The sequence below is a fragment of the Eupeodes corollae genome, chromosome 2 (assembly GCF_945859685.1).
Source record: "Eupeodes corollae chromosome 2, idEupCoro1.1, whole genome shotgun sequence".
NCBI lineage: Eukaryota > Metazoa > Arthropoda > Insecta > Diptera > Syrphidae > Eupeodes > Eupeodes corollae.
The window spans coordinates 65,957,434-65,975,176 of NC_079148.1; the positions used below are offsets into that span (position 1 = coordinate 65,957,434).

At 33.2% G+C, this 17,743-nt stretch overlaps 1 protein-coding gene across 1 annotated transcript in view; it reads left to right on the forward strand.

Moving 5' to 3' along the window:
• The window catches only part of LOC129945361 (ATP-binding cassette sub-family D member 3), a 52,812-nt gene extending 36,592 nt beyond the window's left edge, over positions 1-16,220 (forward strand). The window contains exons 2-11 of the mRNA XM_056055051.1: positions 10,794-10,906; positions 10,978-11,168; positions 11,242-11,339; positions 11,417-11,597; positions 14,244-14,526; positions 14,595-14,692; positions 14,754-14,844; positions 14,907-15,126; positions 15,190-15,364; positions 15,427-16,220. Coding sequence (XP_055911026.1) covers positions 10,794-10,906; positions 10,978-11,168; positions 11,242-11,339; positions 11,417-11,597; positions 14,244-14,526; positions 14,595-14,692; positions 14,754-14,844; positions 14,907-15,126; positions 15,190-15,364; positions 15,427-15,840 — 1,864 coding nt within the window. The 3' untranslated portion in view covers positions 15,841-16,220. The remainder of the gene's footprint in view (positions 1-10,793; positions 10,907-10,977; positions 11,169-11,241; positions 11,340-11,416; positions 11,598-14,243; positions 14,527-14,594; positions 14,693-14,753; positions 14,845-14,906; positions 15,127-15,189; positions 15,365-15,426) is intronic.
• The last annotated feature ends 1,523 nt before the right edge of the window (positions 16,221-17,743 follow it).

The window sequence follows — 17,743 nt, forward strand, 5'->3', positions numbered from 1 at the left end:
TTCTAGGAATGCACATCAGTTTAACCTTGAGCGTAATTTCGGACGTACTGTCAAGTAAGTTTTTTTAACCGCACATCGAGAATGAGGATTGCTTTACCCAGCTCTGTTTTTCCCTATCCTTCCCTATTTTCCTAACGCTCGCACTGTGTTTAAAGCTTAAAAAAATTAAGGGTATTAATAACCCCTTGAGTGCCCGTTTGTTATATAAAAAAAATGTCAAAAAATGACAGTTGATCATGTTTTTTCTTTTAAGTGAAAGCTGAATTTCATTACACTGTAATTTATTTATTTCCTGCACAACTCATGATGGACTTATAACTTACCTTAGCAGTTTTTTTTATGAACAATAATGTTTTAAGTATTGTTTGCACGATGACCTGAAGCTTTAGGGTAGTCAAGTTATTGACACCTGGGAAACTTACTTGTTTACTTGACAATTTATTGCCACCTGTCTATTTACATACTACTTACCATCAAGTCCCTTGTGTACTCTGAATCTGCCTAGTTTCGTGCGACAATTGGTTTTGCACTTAATTTATGTAACAATTGTTTATGTGACATATTAAAAACGAATATGATTTCCAATGCTGGGAATCTCAAACCTTTCCGTATCTACCTAAAAAAAAAACTATCAATCGAATTCTTTGGTAATAAGAACTAGCATGATGCTTTGTGCTAAGCTCTTCATCACGCTTAATATAATTTTTCGGAATTCCTTACAATTTGTATGGGTGCTTTAAACATTACTTTAGGCTATCGATTTCATTTTCGATATGCTTCACGTAAGAACGATTGAGCTTTTGATTCACTTAAATAAAATATCTGTCATTTTTAGACAGCTACTTTTCTTGTTGTATTTCTTAAGTTTTATTTAAATAATACTTTTACTTCACAAAACACGATTTTGTATTGATATAAATGTCAGAAATAAAAATACACATTATAAGAGTACAATGTAAAGTCTGTTTCGTAACTTGAAATTTCTGAAAAAATATTTACAATTTGCTGCCAAATAATCATAGAAAAATAAAATTTGTGAAACTCTATGAAAATTTTATTTTTCCATTCGTTTATTCAGCGTCTGTCAATTTTAGTCAACAAGAACGATATACGGCTAGAGGGCTGTAGTGCTACGTGACGCAAACTTCTGACGATATCGTTCTCGGCTATCGCTTAGACAATTTTTCTCAGAAACGTTACGTGATGAAAGCCAAAACGTCATGAAATAATTTCGACAAAATTGGTTTTTAAAAAAGTGAAAAAAACGCTAGTTTTCATAGTTCGTATTTATTGCATTTTTGCAAAGAGCAATAAAACCATGTTTGATAGTTAGCCTTATTCATTTGGCCATAGCCATATTTCACGGCCTCTCATCCATGATAGGACTGATTGGGTTAATTCAATTTATCTTTATTGAATGGCTAAACGCCTTTAATACAATTTTAACTTTATATTTATGAACCTTGATTCATATACAAATAAATAACTGTAAAGGTGAAAAACCAAAGTAATTCCAATAAAGCCGATATAACAATTTTAATCAAGGTATTAAATATTAATAATATATAATAATGTTAATTCTGTGTACATATGTACACGTTAACACGTCTAATCAATAAACTGTCTGAATGATTGTTTTTAAACACGTAAGTCTGACCGTGGATTTACTAACATGGCAAATTTTATTTATATTTCAAAAACTAAATTGCATTATTTCAAATGTATGTATTGGCCTCCTCTTATCGTTATAATTAGGGAAGTGAGAGAGATAATATTTATAATTACATTTTATTTATGTAATTATATATTTGCGCTGTTTAGCAGGAATATACACTGAGTTACAAAAAAAGTGGCACACTTTAAAAATTTAGAAAAGCGCATTATGAATTTCGAAAATTCAATAATACATAAAAGTCAATATTGTGAAAACAAAAAAAAATCAAAAAAGTAAAACTTAACGAATTAAAAAACAGAAAAAGAAAAAAATAATATTTTAAATTTGTTTTATTCTTTTACTTGCACAAAGAGAAATACTAAAGTAAGGTATTGTCTGCTGAACAACATCATCAATGAATTTCAAGCTGCATATAGAACCAACGATTCTACTGTGGACCAAGTTTATAATCTTTCATGCATAACTCAACTTCAACTCTGCCAAAAGAAGAAAGTCTACGCTTTTTTCATCGATCTTAAGACTGCTTTTGATAGCATTGGCAGCAATGCTCTTATTTATAAGCTATCGACTCTGGGAATATCTTCGAAGAGACTTCTGCAGCTGTTTGGAATGGTTCGTGTTTGTCAGACTTCTTCCCACGATGAAAGGTGTTCGCAATGGCGGATCCACGTCATGACCCCTATGACCCCCCCCTGGGAGATAATTTGTTTGCTTTTTCATAGGAATTCCCTTCAATTCAAAACTAATCGTATTGCGTTAATGGATATGACCCCCATTATATTTTGAATTATTTATTTTTTGGATATGAAAATAACATTTGTATTTTACTTCCTTAAACTTTGTTGCTAAAAGTACTACTTTTGACTGAAGATTGGACCAAGAACATAATATGAATCGGATATTCAGCCCTATTTCAAAAACACAGCACAAATTCGTCAACTTTTGACCAATTGACGATCCAGGGGGGTCATATGAGCCAAAAAGCTTATACAGTTAAGTTGTATAAGTAAAGATTTCATTTAAAGATTTATTAGTAATTTAACGACATTCACCCAAAAGTGGTTTGCTGTCAAAAACAACTCAAATTTTGATTTTCGCTCAATTTAGAACGCGAAAAAACTTTAGTCATGCTATAAATTATTTTCATAAAAATTGTTTCTAAGAAAAAGAGCAAATATTCAGATTCTTAAGAAGAAACCTTGAATAAGAGATCATCAATTTTATATTAAGTTGTCTTTGAATGCCTTAAACTAGCCTTCAATTTTATTATTACTTTTTTTGACACACATAAATAGTGATTATTGACGTGATTTTTACTGCGACATATTATAGTAACTATATAGCAAGTTTTGCATTAGTAAACAATTTCAAACTAGAGTTTTTAATCAGATATCATTACGAAGATGCCGAACAAAGTGGGTACCTCGATTCCTTCCTTCCGTCTGTCTGTCTTTCCTGGCCCCTACAGTCCAAACAATTGTGTTGATTGAAATTAAGATTTTCAGCTTAGTAATGTAAGGAGTTTTTACCATTTTATTAATAAAAAAAAGTAACACAATTTTTTTTTTCAAATACATACATATGTGATTTTTCTAAAACTTTCTCAAAATTTTGTGTTCTTAATTTGGCTTCTTTCTACAAGAAAAACATATTTTCGTATTGCTCCAGAAGGGTACCTCTCAAAAAATCTTTATTTTGTTTTTAAGTTTTCTCAAGAACTAATGGAACGATTTCAACGATTTCTTTTTCTGTGCAAGCTCTTGTCAATGATCAGATTGATTATGATTTTTATGATCAAAAATGTATTTTTTTTATTTTTAATAAAATACTAATTTCGTTTACAAAACTCGATATCTCAGAAAGGCGACAACATTTTTTTACGAAATTTAAATGTTCATATATTTATAAGCTCTTTATTAAGTGCTTACTTATACCAAAAATATTTGTAAGACAAAATTTAAAATGATCTTCGAAAAATATAGGTAGGTTAATGTAGATTTTTTGACAAATAAAATGGCATTTAAATTTTTGAGAAGAACTTATTTTGGAGGTACATTTTTAAATCTTAAAATATAGGCAATATTTTTAAACAGACTTTTTGGAAGAAATTATCAAGTTCTTGCGACCCAGTCGTGCATTTTATTTCTTTCAAAATTGGTTTTCTGTTGAATACAAAAGATCTTGAAAAATTAAATAAATCTACTTTTGAAGTAAATTTGCTTTGGATGCTCTAGAACTGAGATTCAAACATGAATTTCAATAATACAAATGTCCCAAAAAATCAAGTGACACTTTTGTTAAACTATTGGCTAAGTAAAAACATAATAAACGTTTCATATCCATTGACATAAAAGCTTTGAAACGTGTAACTTGTGAGTGCTACAAAACTTTTCTTCACAACTTATTTGTTTACTTACCTTACTTTGTTTTAATTTAGTTTTTTTTTTTATAGAAATTATGTTCTTAAATGCAACTATTTCCTTAAATTCAAGAACCAAACCTTTTTGTCTCTACAATTTTTAAGTTTTGTTGACGCCTTTATAAGATCCAAATACGAGTAAGCAGATTGATAACGATAGTAACAAGAGACTCCCGAAAATTGAGTTCAAAAAAACTAACTCAAAAAAAGCCCGACATTTTAACATTTCAGATCCTCTCTCATTTTCTGGATTTTTAAATGTTTTCAGCGTTCTTCGCATTACTAGAAATAAAAACAAGAAAAGTGTGTTTTGTTTTTGGAAAAAAACAACGTTTCAAAACAATTTCCTACATTTCTGCGCGAAATGTACCAAAAACCCTCTAAGCTATTGTATTTTAGCTCTTATATATGGCATATTTTGACAACTGTTCGAATCTTGGAATGCTTTCATATGAGTCATCCAAATTAAATAGTTAGACCATAACTTGCTGGACAACAGTGTTCTAAATAATTTGATAACCAAGCAATTATAAAATTTTGTTAGCATCCTTTACAAAACATTAAAAAACATTTTTAAGCGGTGAGTAAAAACTTATCTAAGTGTGTCACCCCCCCCCCCCCCTGATGAAAAGTCTGGATCCGACCTTGGGTGTTCGTCAAGGGTGTGTGCTAAGCTCTCTTCTTTTCGTTCTGTTTTTAAATGATCTTCATGCGGAACTTCCAATAGGTATTGTTTTTGACGATCTTCCAATTAACGCGGACGATATTGTACTGTTGTCCGATAATCCTTCCAATTTGCAACAGCTAATTGAGGGTTTTAAGACTTACTGCATTCAATTGAATCATGAAATAAATTTTGATAAATCGGAAATAGTAATATTTCGCAATGGTATAAGCAGAGCAGTGTGCTTAAAATGGTTTTACAATAATTCAGAAATAAAGGTGTCTAATCAGTACACCGATAGTACGCCTAACTATGCTCTGCACATTGAAACAGGCTTACCGAAGAGTTTTTAATGTCCCTCCAACTACATTTTTCTTTCATAAGACGAAATCTAAATCTTCCTAATAAGAGATTTATCGAAAACCATTATAAACAAGAAAATCTTTTGGGCTAAGGAATGGTTGGATCTGCTCCATGGATGTTCGTTGGATTTTTCTTTTGACATGAATCTTATTGAATGGCCCGGCTTACATAACATTCTCTTACTGAAAGAAAAGCACTGAACTGAATTTACTGTTAGTGCGACACAGTCTCAATAGCCGCGTTTTATTATCACCGTGATCTGATCCGGATCAGATCATGATAATAAAACAGCATTGGATCATCATATTTTTTATTATTTAAAGTTTGGTAGCAGTGTCAAATTCGTTCTTTCAAAAGTGACATTTCGAAGCAAACAAAATATAAACAAATACCCAAAATGGAAGCTGCTGTGGTTGATCGAAGTATTCATTTTAATTTTTATTTCTTTTCTCTTTTAAACTTTTATAATTTGCAGTTTTTATTTGAAAGTGATGAAAGCGAAAAATCCAAGAATTCAATTTTATCCCTATTGAATCTTATCGATGATGATTCAAGTTCCAGTTGTAGCACTGAAAATGTGCAAATCACAAAAATCAAAAAATGTTGAAAATACTTTTACGTGGGATTTTTTGAAATCATTCTTTAAATTAAAAATGAAATGACGGTGGGTTGTATGTGACACTTTTAAGAATTTTGTATGATTTTCTCTCGAAATTCTTGGAAGTGTTACATACAAACCACTGTCATTTCAAAACTACTCTCTTCATTGAGATGGTTTAGACGGTTCTGAGTTCTTATTTATGTCACCTAAATGTTTCTTACAACCATTTTTAATTAAAAGAATGATTTCAAAAAATTCAAATGTAAAAGTATTTTCAACATTTTTTTCTGCTGCAGCTTTCCCGAATTTATTTATGTTTTTTGACATTTAAAGCAGGGTTGCCCATAGGACATTTTGCTCAATGATTTTTTTTTGTTCCTTTTTTTTGGGCAAAATATTACCCATAAATTATGTCAAAAATATACATTTTTTTGGACTTAATTATTTGAATTTCACCAATTAATTAGTTTTGTTAAAATATCTAATTATTTCATGGATTATATACCAAATAAATAAATATAAAGTTTCTCGCTTTTTATTTAAACAAATATTTTATTTCAGTCAAATTAAAATGTTTATATGGCAATACAGGTTATATTTAATTTGTTTGCAATGATACCAACATTTACATGTGAAATCACAATGATAGAGCGCTCCTTGTTGTGAAAAAAAGAATTAAATTTTGGATCTCAAATTGAGATCCAAACACAAAGCAGGATCTTGTGTTGTTGTTGTAATGCATGTAAATCCAAGATCCGGATCAGATCATGGTGATAATAAAACGCGGCTAATATCACTATGAATATTGCAACTTGATGTACTCTGGCATACCGAACACTACTTTGATGATTCCAATTCACGTGATATGATTTCCATAATTTTTAAAGCAGTCCGCGGGCTCCTTAATATCAATGGAAGAGCCTTCCAAGGAGATACTGATGGAATATGTACATTATGTAATATGGATGAATGGGAAAATACCATACCATTATTAGAACCTGCCCAGTATTCAATACGTACAAGAGAAAATTTCTTGACAGCGGCATACTTTCTCATTCTCAACTTCTCAAGATTCTACTTCTGCTATGGCTACTGCTACTCAAACTTATATTACTTTTTAAAAGCGTCAATTAAATATCGCAATCTTATAATAAATGAATTTTCATAACACATGTATGTAACGTAATCTACTTACTAAGCTTATATATTTTTTAAAATTTCCTTTTTAACCTGACAGTCAACTTAAAGGTACTGTCAAAACTAATTTTAAACTAGCAATACTCACTTCTTGTAAAATCTTTTTGAAAATAAAATTATATATCTATCTATCTATCTTGTCCGCTGAACGTCTAACAAAGCACCGCCTGAGAACGGCAATTTATTACAATGTACGATCAGGGCAAAACGCATTCTTATCGTTTTTCCCCCCCAAGTCAAAAATGTTTTTAATAGGATTTATGTTGGCACATCACAGGCCAGGCAACTGTGTCGGTGTTCTTATAGAATTTTGGTGAATTCACCAATCCTTCCACGATGTATAATGCTATATTTTAATCAAACATGACATCACCACGGTAATGAAGTCGAAAAAAAGTGGTTCCGACAATTCCGTCCGCTTGTCTATCCACGCCCCTGTAGACTTCGCAGTTGATTGAATTCAAACTTAAAAATTAAGATTTTAAGCGAATTTGAGTTGGGCGTAACAAGTCCCCATAAAAATTTGTTGGTTGTTCGATAGATTTTTATAAAAATTTCAATTAATTTTCTTTCCCTAACTTGGCTTCTTTCAAAATAAAAATATGTTTTTTATTGCTTCAGAAGGATGCTCTCCATAGAACCCTTTTGATTATTTTCTTAACAAGTTCTTATATTTTCTTTACCTTATAAAAACGTCAATTTTTTTTTCAAAACAGCTCAACAGTATAGTCAAATCTGTTTATGATTATAGGCTAGGCCATGACCTTTTTTAATTTGATAACTTGTTTATCCCAAATCATAACGGCTTTTGAGTAACTTATGTCTTAATGAAATTTGGAAAAACACTTACATTTAGTATGTTTCTCATTCACCCTGTTCACAAATTAATTTTGTTTTTAGTGTTTTTGGAAATTTGATGAATTAAAAATATTGAAAGTATCCTCTTAATATATATTTCCTTTAGAAATAAAAACAAGGACTTCTTTCTAGTAACGATGATTATGATTTAATAATAATAATTTAATTTTTATAAAAATATTTAACGAAAATTTACTTGAAACAATATATAAAAAAAATTATAAATTAATTCAAAGTATTGAACAGTCTGAGAGCGCAGTTTCAACACCCCCATGCTCCAGATGGTTTCGATTGGTCATCCTTTCGAATTCCTAAAAGATTCGTAAAATTAAGGAAAACATCTTTTGAAAGTTGTTTTTCAAAATATCAGCTCTCATTTCATTTAATGGACATTATCTTAGTTCGATGACCTTCTTCTCTCTTAGGTCTCTTTTATGATGGTGGAAAATATACATATGTTTTGTTCGAGTTCCAAACTTGTCGGATTCAATTAGCCGAATGCATCCTTGATTATCTTCATAGATAATTGTGGGCTGATTAATATCTACCTCCATTTCTGTCAAGAGTCTTCGTAGCCAAATTAGTTTTCGACTTGCATGTGATGCCGCTACATACTCCGCTTCGGTTGAAGGCATAGCTACTGAGGTCTGTTTACGTCTTGACCAAGCTATGCTACTTCCTGCGAATTGGAATGCATACCCACTGGTTGATTTTCTATCCTTTGAATCACCAGCCCATCCAGCATAACATAGCACACCAAAGTTTTTTCTTCATTTGTTTGAAGCCTTAAAGATTTGTCAGCAGTCTTCGCCAGGTATCGCATAACCCTTTTTACAGATTTCCAGTCACTTTCAGTTGGAGATTATATTCTTCTGCTCAAAAAATTAACAGCTAAGGATATATCTGGTCTTGAAATGTTTGCAATATAAAGTAATGATCTAATAGCTTTGCGGTATAAGTTATTATTTGGTAGCTTCGGACTTGTTTCTTCACTTGGACTCAAGAAACCTGTTTCAATTGGCGTTAAAGTTCCTTTTGAATCTTCAAGTGTGAAGGTTTTTATCAGTTGTTTAATTTTTGACTTTTGGCTTAGTTTGAACGATCCATCTTTTTCCCGGTCGATCTCTATACCAAGATAATGTTTCGCTTCACCCAAGTCTCTCATCTTTACATGCTTTTGGAGTTCTTTATATATGGTGTAAGTTCTTCAGAAAATCCAGCCACCAGAATGTCATCAACATAAATCAACATAAATGTTGTTTGGGCGTTGCTTTCTTTCCTTGAAAACAGACACGGATCACCTGTCGTTGCCTTGAATCCCATTCCAAGTATGATTTCTGTTGCTCTCTTGTTCCATTCCCGGGATGATTGTCTTCATGACCCAACATTTTGAACCCTGGGGGTTGGGGTAAGCATTTTTCACATCAAAATGCCGCACATGCAAACGTCTCAATTGTGTAACCACTAGAAGAGTTCTTATAGTTTCGTGTTTAACCACTGTCGCAAAGGTATCATCGTAATTTTTTGAATTTTTGAGAAAATCCTCTTGCAACAAGTCGGGCTTTATGAGTACTAATGATTCCGTCTACATTTTGGTTTGGTTTTAAATACTCATTTACAACTTACTGTTCTTCTTCCAAGCGGCAAATCTGTAAGTGCCTAAACTTTAAGCTTCATCCCAGGATTCTGGTTCTATCGAGATACTAACCAGGGCTTTGTACCACAGACGTATTGGAGGAATGCCTTTATTTGAACGCTTTAAAACTCGAATTTCCTGATTTTCTGTCTGATCTTGAATGTCTTCACCGCCTTGGGCTACTGAGTCTTCTATAACGAGAAATAGATTTTTGTTTCGTCGCAAAACAACAAAAATAATTCAAAAAATTAAAAAGCATGTCTAGTCTTAGTGTACAATAAGTGTATTCATATATTGCTTTATTTTCCAACATTGAAGTTAATAAAACATTAAGCAAACCTAACAAGGTCGTGTCCAATCTAATGATTTATATTCCAATTTTATGATAAATTAAATAAAAGTGAAAGGTTTACATTTAAAGATCTCAATGCAACTGAGGGCTAATGTTTACAAAAGCATCACACTTTAAACGCCATAAAACAAATACTTTACTGTTGATTTTATACTTGTATCGCATAAGTATAAGGCCATTTTGTATTTTTGTATTATTTTAGTAATTTATTTAACAACATATAAGAAGCATGAACATTCGTCTGTCGTAGCTCGACAGCCTAATATAATTATATGTTTCTAAACTGTTCGAATCAGAATTTTCTTCGGGTTTTCAAAAACCTACACATTAAAAAATTGATACTTAAAAATGAATGATACCATTAACTTTCGTGACTCACCTGAATTAGAAATCTATTAAATCGATCTAATTCACCAATTAGTAGTACCCGTGGCTAGTTAGTGCGATGGACTGTCATGCGAGAGGTCTTGGGTTCGATCCCTGCCTTTGCCATCTAAAGTTTTTTTTTCACGGGTACTGCCTATTGCGAGAAATTGAAAAATTATCCAAGAGTAATTCTTGTCATAAAAAGTGCTTTCTCAAATTTGCCGTTCGGATTCGGCTTAAAACTGTTGGTCCCTTCCATAGGGTCATTAGACCCTAGTTCTCAAACGGACTGTTGCGCTTCCCAATTTATTTTATTTGTAATTCACCAAGGATAAGTTTCTTATCGTTACTGAAAGAAAACAATTCCAAAATATTATTGGTACCGGTTAAAATGTGTCCAAAATTGGTGGAAAATTATTGAACAATTGAATGACGGTATTGTTGGAGTATTATTGTCACATTTTGAAAAACTTAAGGTTGATAATCTTTTTTTTTTGAAACAAGAAATTACATTCACTCCAAAAAAGGATCTTCCTATCTTTCATATTTTTTGGCTAAAAAGTCATTTCGATGAGGCCGATTCATAAAATAGTTCTTCCATAAGCTTTTTTTATGTATCTTTAATATTTTAATATTTATAATTTTAATTATTTTTGTTCCAGAAAACCTCGCCCTGAAGACCAAATATTGTATATGATAAATGAAAAAAAGGATAAAAAATCACCAAAAGCTCAAGTTAATTCCCTTTTCTTTAAACAATTAAGACAGTTACTGCGTAAGTATATTTTATTCATGTACTATTGATTAAAGTTTAAAATAAAATAAAATCACGTTTTTCAATTAAAGCTATTCTCATACCTGGAATATGGAGTGTCGAGAGTGGACTTCTGGTTCTTATTGCTGGTGCACTAGTTGCAAGATCTATAAGTGATATATGGATGATACAAACAGCAACTGTTGTTGAGAGCACAATTATAGGAATGAATAAGGCTAAATTTAAATCAGCTCTCGTTAAGTACCTTGCTGCTCTTCCAATGGTATTTCATTTCTTGCCTAAATCAACATTTGTTTTGATAGTAAAAGATCTGTTTTGTTTTTTTTTTCTCCTAGATATCTGTGGTGACAAATGTCCTCAAATGGAGTTTGGGAGAGTTGAAATTGAGATTTAGAACAAATTTAACTCATCACTTGTACAAAGAATATCTAAAGTAAGTTAGAATAAGTTCAAATTTAAATTTATTAACTCGCAAATATGATAATAGACTTATTAATTTTTTCTTTCCAGAGGTTATACATATTATAAAATGTCTAATTTGGACAATCGCATAGCAAATGCAGATCAGCTACTCACAACTGATATTGATAAATTTTGTGAAAGTGCAACCGATTTATATTCAAATATCAGTAAACCAATTTTAGATATCATTATCTATGTTTATCGATTAACAATGAATCTTGGTGGACAGGTAAGATTTATTTTAATTTAAAAAATAGAAAACTCTTAAAATATCTTAATATATAGGGTCCACAAAATAACTTTTTTTCTGAAAATGCTATAAAAAGATCGAGTGTAGCTTCGTCTGTGTGGAACGTAGCGCCACCGTCCTGTTGAAACCAAATGTTGTCAATATCCTCCTCTTTAATTTTTGTGAACACAAATTCGTTCAACATGGCCCGATAACGATCGCCATTGACTGTAACGGCCACTCCTTACTCATTTTCGAAGAAAACTGGCCTAATTATGTCTCTGGACCAAAATCCGCACTAAACAGTGACTCGTTTTGGGTGTTCTTGGAACTTGATGAGCTATCTGAGACAAAGATTAGAGACTTAATCTTTTTTCTCAATGCGACAAAATGGCTCTAACATAATTGCTATGAAGCTTCTCTATAAATCTGTCCCTTTCAATCACAGGTCAAACGATTTTTTGGTATCAAAACGGCGCACTACAGCGCTAATTGGATCTCAGGATAGGTTGCCTTGAGATCGCCATTTCTACCTACCTACTTTGAGTGTTCTTTTTAATGTATGTGCGGGTTTTCTGTGCCCCAAATGCGACAATTTTCCATGTTTACATACTCGCCAAGATCAAAATGACCTTCAACGAAAAGATGATTTTTTTTGTCAAAATTGGCATCTTCTCTAAGCGTTGTTCCCAGCCTTGTTCAAGCGTATACAAAATTATATTCGTTCAGCGGAAGAATAAAACTTATTATCTGTTAAATCAGAAATCAGCTCAGTGTTACCATTCACGAAATAAGCACTTGTTGAATACAAAAAACGATAGATGGTAAACATTATGCAAGGATCGCTTTTTATATTTCCGGTAACAATAAGAACACAATAATATTTCATTCTAAATGGTTCTATTGTTATTACAACTTATTCTACAAGACTAAGTAAATATTTTCACTGCTATGTTTTCAACCTATTGTACTTTGGTGTAGAAAGCCTTTTAAAATTTAGTAATCAACAAATTCACCTTTGATCCAAAGACTTAAATTCTTTGACGACCTTATAAAGGGTGTCCCAAAATTAACGCAAGATTTGAATTAAATAGAAAACGCCGTTTTTAGTCTTTTGATTTTTATTGACTCGTAAAGTACATAGGATAGGGTTATGTATGGAATAACACATCGGATAAATGGCCTCCACGGCTTTGCATGCACATGCGCACTCTTTTGTTGAAATTTTCCATGACCATTCTGCATAAATGTGGCTGAATTTCGTTGATGCAGCGTTGAATCTCCTCCTTTAATGCACGGGTGGTTGTGGGCTTGTTGACATAGACTTGTGATTTCAAATAACCCCATAAAAAGAAGTCTAATGGTGTTAAATCACACGATCTAGGAGGCCAATTTTGATCACCGAAACGAGAGAGCACACGACCTGGAAATGTCTCATGCAGTAATTGAATTGTTTCACGGGCTGTATGACATGTGGCACCGTCTTGTTGAAACCACATATTGGACACATCAATATCATCCAATTTTGGCAGAAAGAACTGTGTCATCATGTCGCGATATCGAGCACCAGTAACAGTCACTGCTTGACCAGCAATATTTTCAAAAAAATATGGCCAAAATTGCGGCATTTGGGGTTTGGAGAACCCACATGTGATTGTCGAAAAACAAATGCATCCACAACGCGTGACTATATGGTGCGGCATTTTGGCGATTGACAAAGCCATCAAGATGAAAATGTGCTTCATTGCTTAGGATGATTTTGCTCGAAAAATCAGGGCCAATTTGTTGATGTTCAATAATCCATTCAACGAACTCTCTTCTCTGTCCATGGTCATTTCATTAGGCTTCAATTGTTGTGTTAATTGAATTTTGTAAGCATGAAGACACAGATCTTTGGTGAGTATACGCTGTAGAGAGGTTCTTGAAATTTGCAATTCTTGTCCACTACGTCGAATTGAGGTTCCTGGATTGTCATCAACACTCTCACGCACTGCTTCGACATTCACATTTGAACGGCTTGTTTTTGGACGACCAGTGTGTTTGGCGTCTCCAACGAATCCAGTCTCCATGAATTTTTCAATTAATCTCTTCACAGTTGACGAAGTTAAAACACTATACCGACCATATTTTGTATGAAATTTTCGAACTGCAGCCGCCAAGCTTTCACTATTTTTGAAATATTCTTTAATAATGAAGACACGTTGTTCTATCGTGTAATGCTCCATTTTTAATAACCCTATACTGTTAGCTGTCAAATTGCTTTTTTTTCAGGGTTGCCAGCACTCACTGCACAAATGGCGGCAAATTCAAATCTTGCGTTAATTTTGGGACACCCTTTACTAAAATCATGATACAATATTCTTCAATAAATTTCTCCCTTTTTTATCTCAAACAAACCTAAAATGCCTTACAGTATAAGCATAAATTAACACAGTGAATTAGGTCTTACTACTCTTGTAGATTAAATTGAACAGTTTAAACTTCTTATCCCTAAACAAAAGGTCAACAAAGATCGTCAAACTTTTGCATTCAGCATCACAATACAATAAACCTCATAAAAGTTAGTTTAAGGAATAAATTTTGTTGTCCATTATTTATTTTATTGTGTTTAAAAAATCATTTAAATTTAATTTCTTATAAATTTAGACACCATCAATACTAATGGTTTACCTTCTCTTCGCTGGAGTTATGTTAACTCGTTTGAGACGACCAACTGGAAGGCTAACAGTAGAAGAACAAAAACTCGAAGGCGAATTTCGTTATGTTAATAGTAGACTTATAACGAACTCCGAAGAGGTTGCCTTTTACCAAGGTAACAACCGTGAGAAACTTACACTTTTGGCTAGTTTTGCCAAATTACGATCACATCTGAGAAAGTTCTTGGAATTCCGAGTTAGTATGGGAATCATCGATAATATTGTTGGAAAATGTAATAAAAAGAATTTATTTTTCGTCTAAAGCGTTTTTACTAATTTTCTATTTCCTTCTTGGGTACAGATTTCGCATCAGTTGTTGGTTTCTGGGCAGTGTCGTTGCCTTTCTTCACAGAAAATCATCCACTTCTTTCTGGAGGATCAAGTGCGACAAGATTGCAAGTATGTTTTTTCATTCTAAAAATATTTCCATGTTCTTTATATTCAATTGAATTATTTTTAGGCATACTATACATACGGAAGAATGTTGGTTAAATTAGCAGAGGCTATTGGTAGACTTGTCTTAGCTGGACGTGAAATGTCCCGACTAGCTGGTAAGAACATATAAATTAAATTGTGTTTGATTTCGTTGGTATTTATGGTGAGTTTTATATAGGTTTCACTGCTCGTGTAACTGAATTGATTAAGGTGCTAGGTGACCTTAACCAAGGGCATTACGAGCGCACAATGGTCAACAACGTGAGCAACGGTGAAACGAATTTCGGTCCAAATAAGGGTATCATCGCGTTCCAAGATCAGATAATTCGATTCGAAAAGGTTCCATTGGTCACACCAAATGGAGATGTTTTATTAAAGGAATTATCATTCGAAGTCAAGTAAGTTGAAAGAAATTTAACGAAAAATCTGACTAGAAATACATCATTTTATGTTTCTTATAGATCAGGAATGAATGTCCTTGTTTGTGGGCCAAATGGGTGTGGTAAATCTAGTCTTTTCCGAATTTTGGGTGAACTGTGGCCAACGTGGGGTGGCAAAGTAACAAAACCACCACGTGGTAAACTATTCTACATTCCACAAAGGCCCTACATGACCCTTGGAACACTTCGTGATCAGGTAAGTTTTCATTTAAATAATTCAATTTAGAAGAAAATATTTAAATATTTTATATTTTTCAGATAATTTACCCACATACGTACGAAGAAATGACACGACGAGGTAAATCAGATAGCGACTTGAGGAAATTCCTTGAAATAGTCCAACTAACAAACCTAGAACTACGCGAGAATGGCTTGGATGCCATTGAAGACTGGATTGATGTACTATCAGGAGGTGAAAAACAACGTGTTGCCATGGCCCGGTTATTCTATCATAGTCCACAATTTGCTATTCTCGATGAATGCACCAGTGCCGTTTCGGTTGATGTAGAAGGATCAATGTACCAATATTGCAGAGAAGCTGGCATAACACTCTTCACTGTATCGCATAGAAAATCACTTTGGCAACATCACGATTATTATTTACAATTTGACGGACGTGGTACATACGAATTTGCGCCAATTGACAATTCCAAAGAACAATTTGGATCGTAGAATAAGAAAAATAGAAAAATCATTCCCCTGTTACCCTTAGATCAATTTAATTGTATATTTTTTTTGTTTTTAATATAACACTTTATTCATTTCCTTCTTAATTCTTGCGATTCGTTTATAGTATCTTCTCTGTGGTTTCAGTTTGAATAAACAAAAAATAAAAATAGGAAACAAATTAATTCAAAGTTGGGGTTGATAAGTCAATGTATGATTTTATTGTATATGAATATCATTGAAAATGAGGTGCTGGATTCCTTCTTTTTTTATTTATATCATGATCTTTCGATGAACAATCCTATTAGTTTATAAAATTACTTTTGTATTATTATAGGTTAATTTGGAAAGAGTAAAGCAAATAAAGCTTATAAAAAACATAATAATTATTTTTTGTATTCCTTTTTATTTCAAAACGATTTTATTTTTAGCTGAAAACACAAAGTTTAAATACAAGAACTTGAAGACTTTGCAAAAACTTCGTTTGATGATAAAAAAGTTACACATAAGTCGAATTCCAAAAGAAAAAACCAAACAAACGTTTTCGCTTTTGACTACGATTTGCTTCGTATGTATAATTAAAAAAACGAAAAATTTGATCAGAAGTGTTACGAATCTCATATTTTTACATAGTTTTTTTTAAGCTTTTGAAAAAGGTTCGATGATATTGATGTCACATCGGGATGTTGCCTACAGTCATTGGAGGCGGTACAAGTTAGAGCTTTTAACAAAAAATCTTATAGTAGACTACACAATCAAAAACAAAATAAGGGGATGGTGAAGGTGTGTACTCTGAGCGACTGGGTAGTGCCTCCCCAAAGAAAAAATCTTATATAATAATAACATCACCACGTGTCAGGTCACAAAAACAACTGGCTACACTAGATTTAAAGCGATCAAGGAGCTTGTTGTCTCTAAGCAGATCGTATATAAGCTCCATAATCGATGTCATAACCGAGCACTGTCACGCTAGGCAAATTCTCAAATGAGTATTGCTGAAGCTGTATGAATGCGGAAGAGGAAAAAACAGTACTTCACCTCCTATGTACTGTACATGCCCTGCTCTTGCTAAAAACGAAAGAATTCTTCTATAATGATCTCATATTAACGCAATCAACCTATCACGTTTCGTAAGTGACTCAAACTGGTTTAATTGAAGAAAGCCTCAAGATTCATGTGGTATCACAATGGAACATTGACCATTAAACTGGCCTTAGTATGTCCAACTCCATCACGGACAGACACATTAACCTAACCTACACAATAAAGTTGTAATAATTAGAACTGAAAACGTTCTAGGTCCCTAAACTCAATCCCAACTTCCGATTCTCGAATGAGAGGATTCAACTGGTATAAACAATTCTTTCAACTTTGTAAAGATAAAAGAGGAGGATATTGTGGAAGCCATAACGTCAATTATGCCAAATGCAACACTTACTTAAGGTGGCGCTACAGTCCTGTGTGAACTAGGGCCTCACCCAACAAACTTCTCCATCTAGCTCGGTTCCTAGCTAGATGTCTCCAGTTTCGCGCTCCAAGTTGGGTGAGGTCACCTTCCACTTGTGCGCGCCACCTGATCCTCGGTCTTCCTCTACTGCGCTTTCCTGTGGATGTGGATTCGAAAACTTTCCGGGCCGGAGCATTGGTTTCCATGCGCTCTACGTGACCCAGCCATCTTAGTCGTTGGACTTTTACCCTTCTGGCTAAGTATTCGTCGCTGTACAGCCCGTACAGCTCGTCGTTCCATCTTCTCCTCCGCTCCCCTTTGATGCATACGGGACCGTATAGATCACACGAAGAACTTTTCTCTCGAACCGACCAAAGGTGCTTTCATCCGCTTTTGTAATATTCCATGCTTCTGCACCGTATAGCAGGACGGGGATGATAAGGGTTCTTATTTAGCAACACT